The sequence below is a fragment of the Diabrotica virgifera genome, chromosome 1 (genome assembly GCF_917563875.1).
Source record: "Diabrotica virgifera virgifera chromosome 1, PGI_DIABVI_V3a".
Lineage (NCBI taxonomy): Eukaryota > Metazoa > Arthropoda > Insecta > Coleoptera > Chrysomelidae > Diabrotica > Diabrotica virgifera.
Genome location: NC_065443.1, coordinates 154,728,574 through 154,753,966, shown reverse-complemented (window position 1 = coordinate 154,753,966; position 25,393 = coordinate 154,728,574). Strand labels below are relative to the sequence as shown.

Genomic DNA, 25,393 nt, shown 5'->3' with positions numbered 1-25,393 from the left:
GCAGACAATTGAATATAGAATAATAAAAAATCTGTTTACTTGTATTCCAGCTTCAGTGATGTATAATATACGTGGTGTACTAATACATATTATTATGACGATTAAAACTCTCTGAATCGTTGTTTCTCAAAAACGGTGGCTCTTAGAAAAAAAAAGTATTGAGACATTTTTATAGATGTTTATCTAATCTATATTTTCTGTTAGAACTAATTTTATGACAGAACTTACCGTTTCGCTGAAAATCGCTAGAAACCATATTTGGTGACTGAATCCTGCCAATCAATTTTCAGCTGGCTGGTAATTATTGTAACCTTACTCCTATTTCTGAGTCTAACTAGACCGGCCTATAAGAGTTCCAATGTATTTATTAAACGTCAGTCAAAATGAGGCAGTAGGTAAATAAAATTCGAATTATTTATCCTCTGCGCGTTTTAGGGTGGAAAAATAAAGCAGAACAGACTGGTGAAATACTCGACAAGGGAATCTATAATTACATTCACGACCTTTCGTTCAACGTGATAATAATCTTTAGCGAAATATACACTCACCGGCACAAAATTCCGCTATCCAAAATGTTTGATTAAGTTTGACAATTTAAAACTTTATTATTTGCACTCCGATTGTCAAGATTCTTGCACCAGTTTGTAGGTACATGTATTGGTATCGTTTGGTATTATTCCGGTAACAAAAAAATTGAAGGCACTCGTGGGAGTACCGACAAAAGTGAAAACTTCTTATAGTAAATAAATTATTAGCTCAATACTTTTTCCCCGTCCAAAAAAAGTGCTATACCTATATCATATACGCGATGGTGATGCCCTATGCTATTTATGTATACATACACAAAATGTATGTACGTACAAAATTTATTTCAGCGAAGTGATAACGGTCGCAAATTCAATACTTTTTCCCCATCCAAGAAGTGCACAAAGTTCCTAAAGAAATTTTCAATTTAAAAATTTATTTCGTCGAAGCGATGAAGTTCCCTAATTAATATTTTTCCCCATCCAAAAAGTGCACAACGTCCCTAAAGAAGTTTTCATTTCAAATATTTATTTTATCGAAGCGATGATAGTCGCAATGACGGTCGCTAATTTAATACTTTTTACCATCCAAAAAGTGCACATGCGTCCCTAAAGAAATTTTTAATTCAAAAATTTATTTCGTCGAAGCGATGACGTCTAAAAAAGTGCACAACGTCCCTCAAGAAGTTTTTACTTCAAATATTTATTTCGTCGAAGCGATGACGGTCGCTAATTTAATACTTTTTCCCATCCAAAAAGTGCACAACGTCTCTAAAGAAGTTTTGACTTCAAAAATTTATTTCGTCGACGCGATGACGGTCGCTAATTCAATACTTTTCCCCATCCAAAAAGTACACAACGTCCCTCAAGAAGTTTTTACTTCAAATATTTATTTCGTCGAAGCGATGACGGTCGCGATGACGGTCGCTAATTTAATACTTTTTCCCATCCAAAAAGTGCACAACGTCCCTAAAGAAGTTTTCACTTCAAAAATTTATTTCGTCGAAGCGATGACAGTTGCGATGACTGTCCCTAATTCAATACTTTTCCCCATCCATTAGTGCACAACGTCCCTAACGACATTTTCACTTCAAAAATTTATTTCGTCGAAGCGATGGCGGTCGCTAATTTAATACTTTTTTCCATCCAAAAAGTGCACAACGTCCCTCAAAAAGTTTTTACTTCAAATATTTATTTCGTCGAAGCGATGACGGTCGCTAATTTAATAATTTTTCCCCATCCAAAAAGTGCACAACGTCCCTAAGGAAATTTTCACTTCAAAAATTTATTTCGTCGACGCGATGACGGTCGCTAATTTAATACTTTTTCCCCATCCAAAAAGTGCACAACGTCCCTCAAGAAGTTTTTACTTCAAATATTTATTTCGTCGAAGCCATGACGGTCGCGATGACGGTCGCTAATTAATACTTTTTCCCATCCAAAAAGTGCACAACGTCCCTAAAGAAGTTTTCACTTCAAAAATTTATTTCGTCGAAGCGATGATGGTTGCGATGACGGTCCATAATTCAACACTTTTCCTCCAATCCAAAAAGTGCACAACGTCCCTAAAGAAATTTTCACTTCAAAAATTTATTTCGTCGAAGCGATTTTTTCCATCCAAAAAATGCACACTTCAATTAATATACGTACAAAATTTATTTCGTCGAAGAGATGATCGCCAATTAAATCCTTTTTCCCCATCCAAAAATAGGTTTTATTTTAATTATTTATTTTTAATTTAAATACTTCTATACAATTTATGTATACATACACATACTATAGAAAGGTACAAAATGTATTTCGCTGAAGAGATGACGGCCGCGATGACGGTCGCGAAATAAATCCTTTTTCCCCATCGTAAAATATGTTTTACATTTATTTTAAATTTAAATACTTCTATACAATTTATATATAAATACAAATAATATATAGCATAAGCGATGAGGGGTCGCCATGACGGTCGCGAATTCAATGCTTTTTCCCCTATCCAAAAATCGCACAACATCCCTAAAGAAGTTTTCACTTAAAAAATTTTGCTTGCATGGCATTATACAAGGGTGAATGGAAGGGTTGTATTTTCTCCTAACTTTAAAAAATTCTGTGGAAAAATAGAATAGCTGATTTTGTTTCATATTCCTGTCATATTATCCCGGAGGCATCAGTAAAATTTTGTTTTTTGAATTATCCGAATATATTTTTTCTTGTAAGAGCTGTACTATTTTTTATAAATAAGAACCCTGATTGACTCATGAAATAGAGGTTAGATTGATAAGATTAGAATGGCCCGCATGCAGCCCAGATCTCAGACCTATTGAGTATTTATGGGATTAATTAAAAAAGCTATTCGCCGTCATCCTAGGCCTCCAAAAAATTTGGTACAGTTATGGCCCTGGTAGGGAATATCGGGCTATTCCCCAGGCAAGGATAACACATCTTTATTAGATGCTAAACAGATTGCGAGCAGTCGTTGCTGCAAGAGGTGACATACCCGCTATTGAATTGTTTTGTTTTGTTGTTAATTTTGTTTTGTTTGTTAATTTTAGTGCGTTTGATATTTTTAATTGAATAAACCTTCAAAGCAGTGTTTTATTGACAAATGACAGCTCTTACAAGAAAAGAGATATTTGGATAATTAAAAACAAACCCTTAGTGATACCCCCAGGATAATACTAACGGAGTATGAAACAAAATCAGCCCTCCAATTTTTCCATAGAATTTTTTAAAATTAGGAGAAAAACAAGGCTTCCTTTCACCCCCGTTTAATGCCATCTAAGCAAAAAAATTTTGTTACCGAAATAAAAACAAAACGACATCAATATCTACGTGTACCTACAAACTGATACAAGAATCTTGAAAATCGGAGTAAAAATAATAAAGTTATAGATTGTCAAAAATTTTGGGTGGCGGAATATTGTGCCAGTGAGTGTATACACAAATTCATATACATATACACAAATAACGAAATTCAATATAGGGGAGAGAGAGAAATACGTTGATTGAAAAAATAGCTGGACAGGCGAACTTATCAAACTTAAAAAATATAGTTATTATAGGTATGTTTATTTTGTAGTGATTTTCAACAATATTACCAAATGATTAGAAATATCACAAAGAAGACTAAGATCAAACCAGAAGAATAAAAAAAGAATTATTTAAAATGCATTATACCACGACAAATGCAATTAAAATTTGTTATCCAAACTAATCAAAGAGATCTTACTTTGTCAATAGTTGTTTCTCCTCCTCTCAATCCAGGATATTCCCAATCTAGATCAAATCCATCAAAGTTCCACTCTTTTAGAAAATATGCAACGTTGTTGGCCAAAATTTTTCTCAACATTGCATTTGCAGCTACTTCTGAGTATACCTCGGATCCTTCGTTCCAGCCACCCATACTTACAATTATTTTAAGATTTGGATTTGATTCTTTTAGAGCTACCAGATTTTTAAAACCCTCTGAAAAAGTTAACGCTAATTAATAAATATTAATCAACATAAAATTGATCTATTAGTGCGGCAGATTCGTGGAAATATTATAAGAATTGTGCATTTAATGATAAAAGCATATAATTTGGACCACATATACTACACATATAAACGTTCAAATTTAGATGGGACGCCATCTCAGATTTTGCCTTTTAAAAAATGGCGGGGATTCAAAATGGCGACTTGGCTAATAGCACGATAACTTTTGAACGAGACTTCAGATTTCAACCAAATTTGGTATATAGGTTCTTTTTTATGTATAAGATCGAGGTCTTGAACCGGAAGAATAGGATTACCAGAAGTTGTGTTTTTCCTGGTTTTTATGTAAAAATATGTTGTTGTTTTCTCAATTCTTTCACCCTGTATGTATTAATTTTTCAAAAAGTTAATACGGCCATTAAAAAAAGCGTAAAAATATTTTTTAGGAAATATTTTGAACTTTTTAGTTATGTTAATTACCATTTAATAAATGCAAAACGTATCTTTCACATGTACCTACATGCGGCAGATTCGTGCAAATATTATAAGAATTATTCTGCATTTAATGGTAGAAGCATATAATTTGGACCACATATACTACACATATAGAGGTTCAAATTTAGATACGAGGCCATCTCAGTTTTTGTTCCTTTTAAAAAAATGGCGGGCATTCAAAATGGCGACTATACATAATATGTGACTTTTGCACGATAACTTTTGAACGAGATAACAGATTTCAACCAAATTTGCTATATAGGTTCTTTTTTTTATGAATAATATCGAGCTGTTGAACCGGAAGAATCGGTATACCAGAATTTGTGTTTTTACTGTTTTTTTTATGTAAAAATATGTTGTTTCTCTTTCAATTCTTTCACCCTGTATATGCTAATTTTTCAAAAAGGTAATACCGGCATTGAAAAGAGCGTAAAAATATTTTTTAGGAAATATTTTGAACTCTTTAGTTATATTAATTATTACCATTTAATAAATGCATAACGTATCTTCACATGTAGGTACCTATGTGCGGCAGATTCGTGCAAATAATAATATAAGAATTTATTGTGCGTCTAATGGTAGAAGCATATAAATTGGACCACACATACTAAACATACAAAGATTCAAATTTAGATATGAGGCTATCTCAGATTTACTCTTTTACAAAAATGGCGGGCATTCAAAATGAATCTGCCGCCCATAGGTACATGTGAACATACGTTATGCATTTATTAAATGGTAATTAACACAACTGAAAAGTTAAAAATATTTCCGAAAAAATATATTTACACTCTTTTTAATGGCGGTATTACCTTTTTCAAAAATTTATATATACAGTGTGAAAGAATTGAAAAAGAAACAACATATTTTTCATAAAAAAAAAAAACAGTAAAAACACAAATTATTTTAAACCGATTCTTCCGGTTTAAGACCTCGATATTATTCATAAAAAAACAACCTATACGCTCTGAGCTTCTCTGGTGTCGCCTATAGCGGATTACTAATTCAACTTTTACCGGTAATTTTTAAATTTATTATTTAATTGTTATCGCTTAATATTTACAAAGATAAAAAGTAATTAAATTGTAATAGATTTTTTTAAGATTTTGCTAATCATTTTGACGTTCTATTGATGAATAGTATATTGTACAACAAGAGAGAAAAAAGACATATTTCTCACGAGCGCAGAAGTTTGTTGCGATCAAGCGAGGGAGAAATATGTCGTTTTCTCACGTGTTGTACACTGTGCTTTTTCTATGGATGAGTTTTTGTCAAGAGTTCAATCTTCAAAATTAAATAATTTAGGTGCTATTATGTAGATTATATGCCAAAATTGAAATAAAATACATATTATATACATATGTAGGTATTTATTATTCTTAATATTTATATACTTTTATTTATTTAAAATCATAAATAGTTACCAGTTATATTTGAACAGTTTTGAAAGGTAATTCCTCGTAAGTTTTGATTTGACACATTTTATTTGACAAATATATTTGTGTTTGTATTGTGCATGTTACCATGGAAACCGCGATTCTACGTATGGAACCCGTGAGAAAAAATATTTCTCACTGCAATGGCCGACTTTTCTCACACCCTGAGAAATTGTTCGTTTTGAATGTATGTAAGTAGTGAGAGAAGTTGCACATTGTATAGCATCCATAGAAAAATATTAATTTCTTACTTCGGATACTTTCACAATTATCGTGTAAATGGCGCTAAGATTAATTTATAATTACATATTACGGAACATTAAAAAACGTAAATTCAGTATTTAAAACGTAAGTATATTTAAGGTAAAAATATATACCACAGCTTTGACCAACTAATATTTTTTATAATTAATGTTATTAATTTTAATTTTTAATTAATCACTTTGACATTTATGTCAAATTTCCGGTAAACGTTTACAAACTTATCACTGCTGGCGCTCGTGAATTTATAAATATCCACTCTACGTACGAGCTCACAGCGTATATACCAAATTTGGTTCAAATCTGACGTCTCGTTCCAAAGTTATCGTGCTATTAGTCACAAATGTATAGTCGCCATTTTGAATGCCCGCCATTTTTGTAAAAGGAACAAAAACTGAAATGGCATCGTATCTAAATTTGAACCTTTATATGTGTAGTATATGTGGTCGAAATTATCTGCTTCTACCATTAAATGCACAATAATTCTTATAATATTTGCACGAATCTGCCGCATATAGGTACATGTGAAGATACGTTTTGCATTTATTAAATGGTAATTAACATAACTAAAAAGTTCAAAATATTTCCTAAAAAATATTTTTACGATCTTTTCAATGGCGGTATTAACTTTTTGAAAAATTAATACATACAGGGTGAAAGAATTGAAAAAAAAAACAGCATATTTTTACATATAAACCAGGAAAAACACAACTTCTGGTAAACCGATTTTTCTGGTTCAAGACCTCGATCTTATACATCAAAAAAGATCCTATTTACCAAATTTGGTTGAAATCTAAAGTCTCGTTCAAAAGTTATCGTGCTATTAGTCACATATGTATAGTCGCCATTTTGAATCCCCGCCATTTTTATAAAAGGCAAAATCTGAGATGGCCTCCCATCTAAATTTAGACCTCTATATGTGCAGTATATGTGGTCCAAATTATATACTTCTATCATTAAAAATGTGAAGACATGAAATAGTTTTGTACACACTTATGACATTTTAATTTTAATTTTAAATTAATCACTTTGACATTTATGTCAAATTTACGGTAAACGTTTACAAACTTATCACTGCTGGCGCTCGTGAATTTATAAATATCCCCTCTACGTACGAGCTCACAGCGTATATACCAAATTTGGTTCAAATCTGACGTCTCGTTCCAAAGTTATCGTACTATTAGTCACAAATGTATAGTCGCCATTTTGAATGCCCGCCATTTTTGTAAAAGGAACAAAAACTGAAATGGCATCGTATCTAAATTTGAACCTTTATATGTGTAGTATATGTGGTCGAAATTATCTGCTTCTACCATTAAATGCACAATAATTCTTATAATATTTGCACGAATCTGCCGCATATAGGTACATGTGAAGATACGTTTTGCATTTATTAAATGGTAATTAACATAACTAAAAAGTTCAAAATATTTCCTAAAAAATATTTTTACGATCTTTTCAATGGCGGTATTAACTTTTTGAAAAATTAATACATACAGGGTGAAAGAATTGAAAAAAAAAACAGCATATTTTTACATATAAACCAGGAAAAACACAACTTCTGGTAAACCGATTTTTCTGGTTCAAGACCTCGATCTTATACATCAAAAAAGATCCTATTTACCAAATTTGGTTGAAATCTAAAGTCTCGTTCAAAAGTTATCGTGCTATTAGTCACATATGTATAGTCGCCATTTTGAATCCCCGCCATTTTTATAAAAGGCAAAATCTGAGATGGCCTCCCATCTAAATTTAGACCTCTATATGTGCAGTATATGTGGTCCAAATTATATACTTCTATCATTAAAAATGTGAAGACATGAAATAGTTTTGTACACACTTATGACATTTTAATTTTAATTTTAAATTAATCACTTTGACATTTATGTCAAATTTACGGTAAACGTTTACAAACTTATCACTGCTGGCGCTCGTGAATTTATAAATATCCCCTCTACGTACGAGCTCACAGCGTATATACCAAATTTAGTTCAAATCTGACGTCTCGTTCCAAAGTTATCGTACTATTAGTCACAAATGTATAGTCGCCATTTTGAATGCCCGCCATTTTTGTAAAAGGAACAAAAACTGAAATGGCATCGTATCTAAATTTGAACCTTTATATGTGTAGTATATGTGGTCGAAATTATCTGCTTCTACCATTAAATGCACAATAATTCTTATAATATTTGCACGAATCTGCCGCATATAGGTACATGTGAAGATACGTTTTGCATTTATTAAATGGTAATTAACATAACTAAAAAGTTCAAAATATTTCCTAAAAAATATTTTTACAATCTTTTCAATGGCGGTATTAACTTTTTGAAAAATTAATACATACAGGGTGAAAGAATTGAAAAAAAAAACAGCATATTTTTACATATAAACCAGGAAAAACACAACTTCTGGTAAACCGATTTTTCTGGTTCAAGACCTCGATCTTATACATCAAAAAAGATCCTATTTACCAAATTTGGTTGAAATCTAAAGTCTCGTTCAAAAGTTATCGTGCTATTAGTCACATATGTATAGTCGCCATTTTGGATCCCCGCCATTTTTATAAAAGGCAAAATCTGAGATGGCCTCCCATCTAAATTTAGAGCTTTATATGTGCAGTATATGTGGTCCAAATTATATACTTCTATCATTAAAAATGTAAAGACTGAAATAGTTTTGTACACACGTATGACAACAGGTAAATAGGGAGAAGTGTATTTTTGAATTGTGTAAAATAAATAATTCCTAGCTGAGCGCTTTCGGCTTACAAAGCTATCTTCAGAGCTATGGTCAAAAGGTTCAAAATACCACTATGAAGAGAGATGGATCCCATGTATGATATAAAAATACTTCTATTTCTTATGCAGTTTTTTATTTGATGAAAAAAAAACCTTGTCTGACTGTTGAAAAAATGCTGCATGCTGACACCTTAGACTTCAGATGGTAAGGTTTCTTGACCTTACCATGATCAAATATTCGTTATATGTAATGTAATTTTCGTGTGAAAGTCCTTTGTGCTTGTAATAGATGTTTTAACTTTTCCGACCTCAAAAACAATTTTTTCAACAGTCAGACAAGGTTTTTTTCCATCAAATAAAAAAAACTGCATAAGAAATAGAAGTTTATATCATACATGGGATCCATCTCTCTTCATGGTGGTATTTTGAACCTTTTGACCATAGCTCTGAAGATGGCTTTGTAAGCCGAAAGCGCTCAGCTAGGAATTATTTATTTTACACACTTCAAAAATACACTTCTCCCTATTTACCTTCTATCATTAAATGCACAATTGTTTCACATATCGGCTGCACTATATTAAAAAACCACTAATGTTTCGTTTCGGTTTAGAGGTGACCCACCATTCTTATACGTACGTTTCTCTCCACTGACGCAGCCATTTCGTTCGTTGCAATTCGGGACGACACGTGTCGAAGTATCCTGGTTCAATCAGAGAGAAGAGGATATGTGTCTACTGACGAAGGGCAAAAAAGCCCCGAAACCGGTATAGACTCTTCCTGTACCCTCTGATTGAACTAGAATATAATGCTGCTGCATTTTCGGGGTGCAACGAAATTTAAAATGTTTATACATTTTTAATGTTTAATTTATTTACTCTTTTTGGAGTACGTAGGAAACCTTCTCGTTGGAGCTTTACCACGCTGAGCAGATGGGACGTGAGTTAAAAATTCTAAAATTCCCTCATCTTCTGATCGTCTTGGCACCCGCATAGTTTATAATTTTTAAAAGCCTCGGAGGTTGTTACCAGAAATGTTTCCGACTGTTTTCAATCTGGTGGTATGTAGAGCGATATTTATTGTCGGTTTATGTATTATTAGATTGAGAACTTAATTTGTTTCTTAGCAGATGTCGCTACGACACCCCAGTCATTTCTTTCGTTGCAATCCGGGACGGCACGCCTCGAAGTATCCTAATTCAATCAGAGAGAAGAGGATATGTGTCAACTGACGAAGGGCAAAAAAGCCCCGAAGCCGGTATAGACTCCTCCTGCGCTTTTTGATTAAACTAGAATATATTGTTGCTGCATTTTCGGGTTGCAACGAAATTGAAAATGTTTATATATTTTTAATAAGGAAATTAGGTTTTTTAATCAAGTAATTTAGTCGATTTTTTATTAGCTTCAGTTTTAGTAGTGATAACGTTTTTGTAAAAACATAGTTTTTCTATGGTCAGACTAAAACAGTCACTTTTCCGCACGCATTTTCTTTCCGAAAGTTGCATTTTCCCTCACTAGTGCGGGAACGTAGAATACCTTGTAATATGGCTTTAAAATATATTATAACACTGGTAAACACACAGTTTGCTGCCGAAAATTTTTTGACTGTTTCTAGGTAATTTGGGTCTGCTGAATCCAAAAATGCCACCAGATTTGCTCCATCAGATCGTTTTCAGAAAATACGACAACAGATCACATTTCTAACATATAGGGTAATTTAACGCAGCACTACCAACATATATGTAGTGTTGCTACCCATGAAATAAACAAAACACGAATAAAAAGTAAGATATTTATTGTACAACAATATACTTACATAAATCATGACATATATCTGCCAAAAAAAACTTAACTTTCCATCTAACCTTACCAGCGTCGCAGTAAAAATGTGTTATTCGGCGTCACCTAAAAACTTCCTTTTATATAATTTTCGTGCAAGGCTTTAAAGGACGGTCTCTTCGAAGACTCCAGCAGTAATCTGCCATAATGTGATTGGCCCATCTCCTCTGATACCTCTCTTCCATCGTTTTGATACCTTGGTGGAAGCGTTCCCCTTGTTCCTCACTAAGGTCACCAAGATTTTCTGGGATACGGTCTAAATGGCTGTAGAGGTATTTCAATTCTCATATGACAACCGTGTTTGTTAAAGTTGTTGAGCATTTCTTCCACTCTAATGACCAATTCATATACTTCCATATTTTTTGCCATTATGTAGAAGGACACACTTGTCGTCAAGTGATCTGGTGTATATTCCGATACACCCATTTCTTCTAACAGTCCTTTAATATTGTTATAAAAAACCATATAATCTTGCTGAGAAAAAAAGGCAAAAGGTCTTTTTCTCTATTACGGTAGTATAGAATTTTGGTGTCTGAGTGAAGAACATTATTTTCTTTTAGTCCGGAGACAAGCAACTCGGAAGAGTCCTTTGGAAGGTTTAAATCTCTGATAAGATCGGTTAGCTCTTCCTGAGTAAAGAGCTCAGGACGTGTTGAATTCCCTTCAAAATCACTGTCGTCTTCCTCAAATCTATTAGTCTGTAGTTCGTCAGATAACATTTTGACATTATCCCCTGGTAGCGTAGGTAGACTGCTAAATATTGGAATGGGTATCTGCTCAAGCTGATGTGGAATTGGTCTTATTGCTGAATCAAGGTTAGGATGGTCTTTGCTGAATCGTCAAAATGATTTTTGGTTCCCTCCATACCATTGGAACACCAAACTTTAAACACTTTCGTTGTCCTTTCGTCCACTGTCGCAAGTTTTCAAGACAAGTTTTGCACACTACATATGGAGCCAAGGATTTACCTTGATTTCCTAAATGAACACCAAAATAGTTTTAATACGCACTTTTGTCCATTTGCCCATTTGTCTTGGAATTTGTTAAGTTTTTTTTACAAACATATTGCAATTATAGTGGTGGAATATACAGAAATGTAAGAATATTTAAGTATTTCATGAGTATGTTATATCTCGAAAACTAGAGCTGATACAAAGAAAAGGTTTGTATTTTTGGAATCAGGACATATGAATTAACTAAAATCAGTTTTTTGTTGGGCTGTGTAATATATGTGTTATAGTCAAAGCCCGAATTTCAGGCACTCCTAGGTTTGACTAGGCACTCCTCAAGTCTGACTGACGGTCTTAGTCAAAGCCCGAAATAAATTACAGTTTCGGCCTTTAACTAGTCAAACCTAGGAGAGACTAAGTTGGTCAGGCAAAGGTCGAAATTTAATTTTATGAAATCGGGGTTTGACTAGTCAAACCCCGATCAGCTATTAAAATGTCGTAATTTGTTAGATTAGATTAATAAAACGTCATTTTTTAACTTTAATGTTTATTATTTTTATATTTTAGTAATTAAAATAAAAAAGTTTTTATACTTACATAATTTTGAAGAACATTTCTTATTCCGATTGCAGTAGCATTTTATAAAGCCTTGTCCTCCAAATTTAGAATCTTTTAAACTAATTTTTCTTAGAGAGAGCTTAACGTCTGGAATATCTTCGAAATTAAGAAAATTCTCTTTGCATTTTCTTATTTGATTTCTTAAAAAAAGTGTGTTTATTGTTCCGTATTTCGTACCAACTCTATATAGACCGTCAATTGTTTTATCTTGTATGATACCCAAAATATTCCCATATTTCCAATAGTTTTTCTTCTTTTAATGAAACTTTATTTGAGCTGTTAATATTGTGAGGTAGGAAATTTTGTGTTGTACGTTTCCTACTCTGAATCTGTCAAAATACGTCTAAGTTGAGCGAACGGAGTTTGACTATTATTTACACGTCATTTGGTTTGACTAAGTGTATGAATTTTATTTTAGCACAAACAGATGGAATAGGAATGTCATCGTCAACTGTGAAAGAAGATATTGCAATCGGAGAAAACACTAAGGATCGCCATAATACTAACGAAGCCCCTGGACCGTCGTTACTAGGAGAGGAAAAAATAATAGTCAAATAGTAAGTGTCAAATAATTCTTCAGATGTAGTTTGTTGTATTTGCCAAAAAGAGAGCTCTGACGCACATACGTTCATAATTTATAATCAGGTGGTACATGTGTGCGCTGATAGCACGCTTGGTGCATACTTTGAACGTTTCGAAAGAAAAGTTACAGGCATGCGTTGTGCACAGACAAAAAAAAATAAAAATAAATAAAGGAAAGGCAATTTAAGGTCTTTATGCCCAGTCTAATGCTATGAAACAATTAAGTGAAAAACACATTTTTTTCAAGAAATCAAATATAAGAGAATGCAAAGAGAATTTTCTTAATTTCGAAGATGTTCCAGACGTTAAGCTGTCTCTAAGAGAAATTAGTACAAAAGATTCTAAATTTGGAGGACAAGGCTTTCTAAAATGCTATTGCAATAAGAAATGCTCTTCAAAATTATGTAAAGTGTAAAAGGTCTAACGTATTGTGCAACTCTAAATGACATAATGCCTCAACATGTCAGAATAAACACTATTTTTTTTATTTTAATTACAATATAAAAATAATAAACATTAAAATCAAAAAATTGCGTTTTATTAAACCTAACATAACAAATTACGACATTTTAATAGCTGATCGGGGTTTGACTAGTTAAACCCCGATTTCATAAAATTTAATTTCGACCTTTGCCTGACCAACTTCAAACTGTCAAAGGCCGAAACTGTAATTTAATTCGGGCTTTGACTAAGACCGTCGCGTCAGTCAGACCTGAGGATTGCCTAGTCAAACCTAGGAGTGCCTGAAATTCGGGATTTGACTATAACATATGCAATAAACTAATATATTTAGATGTTATTTACTAATTTATTTTAAATTTATATTATTGAATATAGTTGAATAGAATTATTTTGAAATAATATTCAAAAGTCAAATCAGTTGACAATAACAATGGTTTTGAATCTTCGTCATGAAAACCAATTTTATTTTATTGAAGATTTGGTTTTGACAACCTTGTCACAGAATGTATTTGTGTATTTGCGTTGCAATTTTTAAAATGCATGCAAATTTAATCATTTCAAAAAAACAAGAATGTCTAACAGTCTTATTCGTACCTTCGAATCGATCGCAGGCTATTGTTTACAAAGAGAACCGGATTCATCAATTTTTGTTGAATTATTAAAAACTCGTTAAAAATTTAATACTCGATAAAGATATAATTTTATAGTCCAGTGAATTTTTAAATAAACAAATTAAATTGGTTCCCCCATTATGGGGGAACAAAGTTCATTAGGGACGTCCTCTCAGACGAAAGACATAGTGAATAGTGAAGATAGTTTAATGGAAAATAATAGTTTTGAACCTAGTGCTACTTTGCCGATAGAAAAACAAAAGGATATTAAATATTTCAATTTGATCTCAGATAAGTACAATTTAGATAATATTTGGGTTTATATTGAAAAAATTGGGAATGAAACTGGTCTTTCTAGATTGCACCCTATGGCGATAGGTCACCTACTATTTAAGACCCTGAAACTTACACATATTAAAGAGATAAAAAGCATTGGCCGTAATCGTATAAAAGTTTTGCTGTCGTCACGTTTAGAAGCTAATAATCTTGTCAAAAATAAATTATTAGACGCTCAAAATTTAAGAGCTTACATTCCAAATCACTTGTTGGAAGTTAAAGGGCTTATAAGGGATGTAGACACCCAATTTGACATTAATTATCTCATGGAAAATATTGAATCTACTTCCAAAGTTTTAAATATTTATAGAACAAAGCGTAGAATCCAAAAAGAGGAAACAATTGAATACGTAGATAAAAAAACTATAGTTGTCACCTTTGAGGGTAATATTCTACCCAACTATATAGGATTTAATAGAGTTTATTTTCCGGTAGAACAATTTATTGGTAGGGTCGTTCAATGCTATCGATGTTTGAAATTTGGTCATGTGTCAAAGCAATGTAAAAGTTCCCAGGAATGTTGTATTCAATGTGGGCAAACTAAGACTACTGATCATACTTGCGATAAAGCTATGTATTGTATACATTGTAAAAGTAACGAGCATGTCACAATATCAAAAAAGTGTCCCTTTTATGAAAAACAAAAAAAGATTAAAAGTATAATGATCGAACAAAAGACTACTTTTTTAGAGGCAAAACATTTGTGTGAACAATCATTTTCTGGTGTTATGAGTCAAAATTACTTTTCTTTGCTTGAAAATAATGAACAAGAATTTCCTTCGCTTCCAAAAATTAATAAAAATGCTGTCTCCACTCAGCTAGGCCCACAGACCAATAAAGCGCGTCCTCTAATATCTTCTCAATTGAACAATAATTCATATGCATCTGTAGGAAAGAAAAGGAAACCAAACTCTCCTATCATACAATCTCCTATTCATAAACCTATCTTTCCCTTTACATTTGGACCTGCCCAGCCTTTACCGGCTAATCCACATAAACCCAATTATAACAAAGTTGAAAATAAAAATCAGTTGACAAAAACTATAACAAATTTTATAATGAACCTCTTGGAACATATTCGTTCAATTGAAGATATAAAAACGTTAGACGATAAAACTATAATTAATGAATTAGAACAGGTTTTAAATACTGTAAACAATAATAGCTTCTAATGGCTGTACAAGATATTTTAAAAATTGGTCAATGGAATGCTAGATCTATTATGTCAAACAAAAACAGTTTAATGCAATACGTAAACAATAAACAAATTGATATTTTACTAATTAGCGAAACATGGTTTAAAAAAGATTCTCATTACAGTTTTAATGGTTATAACCTAATAAGAAGAGATAGGAAGGAAGACCGGTTTGGTGGCGTTGCGATTCTTATCCGTAACACAGTAACCTTCAGTGAACTAAAACTAAATTATAACTTTAATTCTGATATTGAAGTTTGTGGCATCAAAACAAAATTTAAAAATATTGAAGTCAATATATTATCTATATACAAACCTCCTAAATGTAAAAGTGCAGTATGTGATTGGGCAAATATATTTTCACAGGTCACTGGTTCAGTAGTTATAGGTGGAGATTTCAATGCGCATAATACGATTTGGGGATCTAATTATAATGATGCAACTGGAATACAACTTATTAAAACTGCAGATGACTTAAATTTTACAGTAATTAATAATGGAGAACCTACCATTTTAACTAAACCAGATCAAAATAAATCAGCTATTGATGTTACTTTCGTTACAGCTGATCTAGTCAATAAAATTAATTGGTCTGTACATACAGACACCTTGGGATCGAATCATTTTATGATCTATATGGAAATTACCGACATTAATTTACCTGAAGAAATTATTCCTAAAAGTAAATGGAATACAAGAAAGGCTAATTGGTCCATGTACGAAATTTCAGCAGAGCAATTTTTCAATAACTATTACCAAATGGAAAATACGTCGGACAAATATAATTTTTTAATTGATTGTATAAATTATGCTGCTCAACTATCAATTCCACAATATAAAGCTTATAAAAACAAAATCAGAAATTCTCCGCCGTGGTGGAATACAAATTGTGATAACATTATCAAGGAAAGAAAAGAAGCACTTTCAAATTATAAGCAAAACCGTAACTTTGAAAATTACTTAAAATGCCAAGAGAGCATGGCTAAAAGTAAAAAAAAATTAAAGGAAATAGCTAAAGAAAGTTGGAAAAACTTTGTCTCAAACTTAAACAAAAACACTCCTTCCTCAGCATTATGGAATCAAGCTAGAAAAATCAATAGAAAACCAATTACTAATCGAACATGTCTTAATGATACATTAGTCGACGAAATTTTTGATCAAGTTGCTCCTCCATCAGTCCAATTACTAAAAAGCTACAGCTATGCTTCAAATGAACAAAACCATTTTTTGCTAGAACCGTTCAACATTACAGAATTAGAATATACTCTTAAAAATCGGAATAGCACAAGTCCAGGTTTGGATAATAATAAATATCCCATGATACAACACCTTCCAAAAATAGCTAAACTCTTGCTGTTGGAAATATTCAATGAGATGGTCAAAAATGGGAGTTTAGTTCCTCAATTTCAAGATGTCATTTTAATACCAATACTGAAACCAGGTAAAAATCTCAACGTGGCACAATCATATAGACCTATATCTCTTATGTCATGCCTTCTTAAAACAGTCGAACGAATGATAAAACAGAGATTGGAATGGTGGTTAGAAAAAAAGAAATTACTTCTCAACCTTCAATTTGGGTACAGAAAAGGAAGAAGTACTTTAGACGCCCTTTCAACATTAGTGGTAGATATACAAAGCACATTTACAGACAACAATTATTTACCTGCAATATGTATGGACATAGAGGGTGCATATGATAGAGTCTGTCTAGATATTTTAGTTGAAAAATTAGTCAAAAATTTCCAAATACCAGCCCAACTAGCAGGAACAATATATAATTTTTACTCATGTAGAAAGATATATCTCAGAGCACATAACAGTAGTCTGATAGGTCCACGATACAATAACTTGGGGCTGCCCCAAGGATCAGTATTGAGCCCTTTGTTGTTTAATTTGTACACTGCTGATCTACGTAATAGCCAAATTGAAAACTGCACTTTGAAGATTATACAATATGCTGACGATTTTCTTGTATACTCGTTTTCAAAAAAATATGATAATTGTATACAAACATTAGATAAAATGCACAACTTGTCAAACAATTGGTTCCAACAAAATGGATTTGAAATTTCCACAAACAAATCTAGTGTTTGCATTTTCACACGACACAACTTACCAAATATTGATAAATTACAATTAAGCAATCATGAGTATAGTTTCCAAACTTCTATCAAATATTTGGGGATGATACTTGACCGAAAACTAACATGGAAATCACATATTGAGTTTATGCTAAACAAATGTAATCAAGGAATAAATTTTTTAAAAGCAATTTCAAAAACGTGGTGGGGAGCAGATGTTGAAACATCATTACTTTTCTACAAAGCTTATATACGATCAATCATAGATTATGGTTGTGTACTCTATGGCTCTGCATCTGATCGGGCCCTAAGCAGAATCGACGTAACACAAAATACAGTTCTGAGGATTTGTTTAGGTGCTATGAAATCAACTCCAATTAATGCGTTACATGTCGAAGCTTTAGAGATGCCACTGAAATATAGAAGAGAATATCTAAGTAAAAAATTTATTATGAAATTACAACATAAAGATCCTTCCCTTCATTTAAAAATAAGCAAATTGAATGAAGCTGATCTAACGAATAAATATTGGAAACACAAGAATTCACCTCCACTTTGTGAAGCTTTTCGCAGTATGTCAAACTTTGATGTTACTTCAAATCCAGACGAAATCTTAGACTTTGAAGATTTTCCTTCATTATTACATTTGGTAAAAGTAATTAAGCCAAGTTATCATGAAAATGCAGCTATCAGTCATAACATCTTAAGAAGTATCTTGGACGTTTTTTCGGAGTCTATAATTATCTACACAGATGCGTCGAAGTCAACGTTTGGCACTGGATGTGCCTTTTATGTCCCATCAAACAATACAGAAAAAATGTATAAAATAAATAATGCTTTCTCAATATTCAGCGCTGAAGCAATTGCAATTTATGAAGCTTTATTGTACTTTATGAATACAGAAAATAAGTCTACAGTAATTGTTTCTGACTCACTTTCCGTACTGACAGCTATTCAGACAATAATATTTCCAAGTCATAATTTAAACTATATCTTCCAAATTAAAAAAAATACTTTATGAAATCTATAAAAAACGAAGAGAAGTGCATTTTCTATGGGTTAAAGCACACATAGGTATCACCTGTAATGAACATGTTGATTTATTAGCAAAAAAAGCCATCACACATGGATCGTTAACCGGACATAAACCTTCTAATCCAGATATACGTGCAATTGTTAAAAATGAAGTTAACCAACAATGGAGACGTACATGGAACGAATCTAGCAAACATAGTTCCTCTCAATACGCGATGATTCAACCTAAAATGCCTACTGAGTACTGGTTTAAAAATTATTCCGTTCCCCGCAGATATATTACTTCCATTATTAGAATAAAATTTGGGCACGCCTGTTATCCTTTTCATTTGGCGAAAATTAACATTTTATCTTCAAATCTATGTTTAGACTGTCAAAAAGAGGGAGACTTAAATCATATATTTTTTGAGTGCTCAAAGTATACTCAACAAACTAATAAACTAATTGAAAATTTATTAAAATATAATATATTTCCACCTTATAAGTAATTTATGTTACCTACTTTCTCTAAATAGGAAAACAATATATGACTGTTTAATGGAATTTATTTGTAAAAGTAAAATCAACATTTAAGCATTATCCACAAATGATTATTTACCTTTGTTTTATCCCATCCCATATGTATTTACCTCCTATCCGCGACCTAGTCTAGTTATGTCTAAACGAAATGTCTTGAAGGGTCCCTAGACGAGAAGAAGCAAGTGACCCTGTCTTATTCCTACCTTAACTCCTGAATATAATAATTGTAATATTAACAACCACCTTTACGGTAACGTTTCCTTATCTTTCTTATTTTTGTTTTGTTTTATATTTTTGAAATGTATGTAGATTTTGAAATATACTTGTGACTGGCTGAGTGGCGACAGCCCATGCCAAAAAAAAAAAAATAATGTCTTTACTTATTGCTTGGTAATAAATATTAAAAAATTTAAACGAGCAATTCGTGGCATTTTGCAAATTTATCACTGATGCAAGCTGATCCTTGAATTGGTCCTGAGTATTGAGATTAGCTTGTACTAAATTGGTAGTTGGATTGGCTAAAGATGATATGGATTTGAACTGATCGCTCGACGTAGATTTAGATGGTTGTAGCCCTTTATCTGACGTTAAAGAATCGATACTTAAAATATTGTATTACGTCTTGTATGTTGTATTTACTCGTAAATAAAAATTGATATAATTCTATTTGTTGTGGCTTTTATCCAAACGTACGGGCGTAGAAAATATATCGTTCCTAACTCATGCGGAAAGTATCTTTCTCGCACTCGCTCTCGAAAAAGTATTACTTACGGTAAGTGCGGAAAGTATTACGTATTACTTTCGCAGTAGTTATAAAAATAACTATTTTGCGTTGACTTATGAAAACCAATCATGCATTTTTTCACGAAAAATTATTGATTTATTTTAATAACATGATATAATAAATTTTGCTTAGTATTTTTCCCTTTATCGATTTATTTAATAAAATTCGGGTTAATTTTTAATAAAATAATTTTCACCCCCGAGAAGAGGGTCAAAAATGAGTAAAAATGGAAGTGTATCAGTGTACCCCTTTCTTGGAAAAATATATTCCCTTTTATTTATATTATGTTTTCATTTTATAGTATTTTGTTTGATTAATAAGTGTGATTACTACACCCTGTATCTTTTTAAATAGTTTGTACTTACCAGGACCTCCGGCATCATTGGATTCCCACGGATCTAAAATGTGAATGGAGGCATCCGTGTTAAGACCAATGAAAGCAAAATTGATATGGGTACATAACGATGGGTCTATGTTACGTACGTCGAAAGATCCAGCTCCGTCTCCTCCGTGTCTATAAACTGTCCAGCTCGAGAAATAGCATACGATATTTTTTCCTGAACCTATAATAAAAACTTAGTCCTTTACTTTGAGAATATGAAGATATAATAAAAAAATAATAACTCGAATGAAAACAGAAAAAAACAGGCAGCAGAAGGCCATGCAGATCATAAAAGCAGAACATCAGAAGAGCCATGAATGATCGAAATCTACAAGGAAATTAAGCCATGTTTTGTATTGTAACTATTAGGCCTGCAACCGATATATCAAATCAAATCTAAAATCCAATTTCAAACCCCAAACGATAGGTATCAATTTCTCAAGATAAAAAATCCGATTTCAACAAACGCAAACACTACGATTGGGGATCTAGTCTAGTCGCAACATAAGGGGTACCGTGGGAACTTTTAGGTCGCCGCGATTTGATGGTGGTACTATAGGTTTTTTGGGTCGCTGAATCCAATGGAGGTGGTCTGGAAGGCCAAATGTGGTGCGTTTAATTGCTATTAACAAAAGGGGGGGGTTATAACCCCCAAAACCACCCCCTGGTTACGCCTATGTATATTTTCACTAATTAAGCAAATTGCCTAGAAATAATTCAATCGTTTATTGTTGAAAGGAGACACGTTACATTTTATAAGTTTAAGTTTTGAGAAAACCGTAAAACACTATTTTAAGCTTTTTTGATTATTTGTTTTTGAGTAAACCTAATTATTTATAGGCTGTTTTATCCTCCTGATGAAAATATCAGGATATTTTATCTATGATATTTTGTTTGTTACCCACACTTTTCGATTTCGTCTTTTTTTATTAGTATTAAAAATATATATAATACGATAGGATACGATACTAAGTATATAATACGATAAAATTCCTAAATAGCACAAAGCGTCTTCTCTCGACGACATCGCAATGAGTTATTATGAGTTATTATAACATCGCAATGAGTTATTATAAGTCTAATTTTGCCGTGTGTCACCGACGCGACGGCGAGCCGAGTAAAGCGCTGGTTTCCTCGAAAGCGGTGCCGACAACCTGCGACCGTAGCACTGCGATGAATTACGTCAGATTACGGTGAAAAATTCAAGGTTCTTCACTGCGGCAATGGAATGTGCAAACTCAGCAAGCGGTGGCTTCCAACGCATCCTTGGAAACCACCGCTATTATTTTGCACGATACAGTTTTTTATGATGTCATTCATCGCAGTGTTACGATCGCAGGTTGTCGGCACCGCTTTCGAGGAAACCAGCGCTTAAGTCCGCGATCTTTAAACCCGCGTACTTAAAGTTTGCGTGTGGATCACACGCTTAACCATCAGATTGAAAGTATGCAGAAGTGCAGTGAGTTCTGCAACTTTGCGCCTCAATTTGTGTGCGCGGAAAAAATAGCGACTTCATCAAGGTCGCAGCGTGTCATTAGTTTTATCGGATTATAATGTAATATCCAAACTCAGCTAGAAATTCTCGCCATCCTTTTTACTCCGCTGTGTTGCGTTTGGTCAGAATGAGAAGGAGCAAATTTCTACTTGAGTTTTGGATTTGATTTGAATACCGATACGAAGATATCGGTTCGGTTCCTCTGTGTGGCGGAAATCTATTTCACGTTGAAGAAGGATATACATGCAATCTGTATCATCCTTATTATTACGCCGTCTCCTTTCGAAGGTTGGCGATACAAATGGCAATTGTATATACATTGTACTTGTAGTTTTGGAAACTGCCGCATGAAAAATTTCTGCAGATGATCGGTCAAACTATCTTCTCAGGTATTTCAGCCGACTTCCTATTGATTTTTTGCCCTGTACTTTACCTTCTAATATGATTTGAACTATGTAGTTCATATATTTCCCGTCTCAACACACGCCAAGTCAGAGACATGTAAAGAGGATAGACTTGGCTAGGGATATGCCACTCAATGCATCGGGGTGTAACGTCAATATCAAGTACGGTGGTCTAGCTATCTTTGTCTGACGTACGAGTGGTGGGAGTAACGGAACGACAGTGACACAGAGGCGGCAGCCATCATATGCTAGAGAGAGAAAGCTAAGCGCCCGTAGAGAGAGATAGATAGACCACCGACCCGAACTGCTCCGCGTTACGCTATTTTTCGGAGCTGGCCAAATCTATGTGTATAATATATTTGCGCCAAGTATTGTATTTTTCTTGCTTTAGTAGTAATTCCTTTTGTTTGTTTATGCGCACAAGTTCCTTAGGTACTGGGTACTGCTATGTTATTACGGGCTATATTAGATACAAGGATGTTATATATTTTGGTTGTATATTATGCACTCGATTTTGTTGTTATTAATTTCGTTTACTTCCATTTTTAAATGCAAATTTGGGCTTTATTGGCGACATGTGCAGGAGTGAGTAAGTAAATTAAACATTCCCTATTTTATTGTTTTAATATTTAGTTAAGGTGTATGGTTATTTTTTTAAGTTTACTTCGTAAGTAACCAGGTACTAACGTACGTGTTGTATAAACTAGCCTTATTTGGATTTTGAGATTTAAATACGTTATTGAAATCGGATATCTAAAAACGAATTTCGAAATCGATTTTGAAATTTGAAATCGGATAAATATCGGTTTTCGTTTAAAACCAAAAACGCCCATGTCTAGTAACTTTACCCAAAACATACATTTATGCATTAGATATAACGTTAGATATAACAACAGTACAGTGGCGGATCCAGGGTGGCGATGGGGGCGATCGGCCCCCCTCTCAAACCAAGTTATATATAAAGAGTTTTTTTTATTTATTTATTTTTTTTTATTTATTATTTATACATATGACCTGGCCTCTAGTGACTAATCCAGGTCGTTTTTTCCTGATGGGATTACAGATATTTTTTTTATATTTTTACATTTTTTACTCAACTATTAAATCTATTTTTACAATAACAATTTGCCATAATCTCTTAATTACGTATAACAAACACATTTAAATAAACAATTTAAAATATTTTTGGTACTATCAACTTCCTTCTAAGTTATAAAGACTCTATTTTCAGAAGAGAGTTGGTAGTTTTTATTTTTTATTTTTATGAATTATGTATTGAATTATTATTTTTATTTATTTATTTTATATTGAATTATTATTATTATAATTGTAAATATCTATTTTTGAATTTATATTTTATTTTATTTATTTTAACTTTATCTTACTCAACTTCATCAGGGTTGGATTATTGGTTGTCTTCTTCTATTATTATAGATTTCTTGTTGTTTTTTAGATATTATTTGTGTGAGATTGTTTAATATTTCAAAATATTCTTCATTTTGTAATATATCTCTTATTTCAGTTCTTTCTAATCTTCTTCTCATTTCTCTGTGTTCTTCATTTTCTATAGTATTTTCACAATGTAACACTATATGTTCTGGTGTACCTAGTTCTCCACATTCACAATATGCATCATCTTTTAAGTTAAATATTTCCAAATATGTTGGGTACGGTCCATGTCCTGTTAAAAAGTGTATTAAACCTTGTTTTGGATTAAAATAATTTGGAATGTTTTCTAATATTGGTATAAAATTGTATAAACGTCTAGATTTTGTTGAATTTTCCCATTCATTTTGTCTTTTTCTATTTATTATTTCTTTTAATTCTCTTTTATTTCTTATATCTAATCCTATTATTTGTATTATTTTTTCATATTTTTCTTTTTTTAGCCAATAATTACATGCTCTTTTTTGTGTTTCTAAATGCATTGGCATTACTCCAGTTAAAACTGTGAGTGCCTGTGTTGCAGTTGTTCCAAATGCTCCCGTCATTCTTACAAGAAATCCTCTCTGAGCTCTATTTAGTTTTTCTGCGTTTTTTTTATTTATTAATCTATGTATAAAATATATATTATATATAAAGAGTATAAAAACATTCTTATTCATTTATTTTTCATAGAAATTTAGCCAATCGACCCCCCCTCTTGACGATGTTGGATCCTGCTGGATCCGCCACTGCAACAATATAATAATCAATGTATAGTGGAGTTACTCGCTATTTAGTTACGTAGTTTTGCACGAAATATCTGGAAGAAATAACTATATGCTGCGGTCTATAAACCCAAAAACAGTGATACCATTACAAAACAAGCAACGCAAGCAGTTAACCAGCAAGCCTCCAACCAAGCTACTACGCAACATATTATACCAAATCAAGCTAATGACCACATAAACATGTCAGAACTGAAAAACATGTTAAAAAACTGACGGAACAAATGGGCACTATGCTCAACCTCCTAACCATGATTCTCGACCAGAAATGACTCAGTTATTGAAGCGAGTATTATGGAACGCCAATGGCTTAAGTCAACATGTAGAAGAATTAAAAGTATTTATTAACACACAAAAAATTGACATAATGCTGCTTACAGAAACTCATTTTACATCCAAAAACCACATTAATATTCCACGATTTACAACTTATCACACACAACATCTCAACGAAAAAGCACATGGAGGCACTGCCATAATAGTTAGTAATAAACTAAAGCACTACGAGATAGAAAAACATGAATGCGACTATCTACAAGCCACTAGCAGTATCAGCTATATACTGTCCGCCAAAGCACAATAATAAAACGGAACACTTAAAATTTCTTTAGAACATTAGGAAATAGATTTATAGCAGGAGGAGATTTTAACTCTAATCATACTAACCATACTCGACTTTTATATTGTTAAAGGAATTAATGTTAAATTGACAAAAGTAGAAACTTGTTACGACCTACCTTCTGACCACTCTAGCGTAATCGCTACATGGTATGCACAAATAACAAACAGTACTAAACAACCATCACTATACAGTAACAAAACAGATTGGAGCATTTTCAAGACTAAACTAGATGAATTACTTGACATAAACATCCCATTGAAAACAGAAAGTGACATCTACACAGAAGTAGAATATCTTCAGAAATTTATACAAGAAGCTGCTTGGTATGCTACCCCTAAGTGCTACCAAAC

At 32.6% G+C, this 25,393-nt stretch overlaps 1 protein-coding gene across 1 annotated transcript in view; it reads right to left on the bottom strand.

Moving 5' to 3' along the window:
- The window catches only part of LOC114334398 (chitotriosidase-1), a 63,477-nt gene that overhangs the window by 35,400 nt on the left and 2,684 nt on the right, over window positions 1–25,393 (bottom strand). Inside the window, exons 2-3 of the mRNA XM_028284435.2 lie at window positions 20,296–20,493; window positions 3,745–3,980 (exon numbers count right to left, since the gene is read on the bottom strand). Coding sequence (XP_028140236.1) covers window positions 3,745–3,980; window positions 20,296–20,493 — 434 coding nt within the window. The remainder of the gene's footprint in view (window positions 1–3,744; window positions 3,981–20,295; window positions 20,494–25,393) is intronic.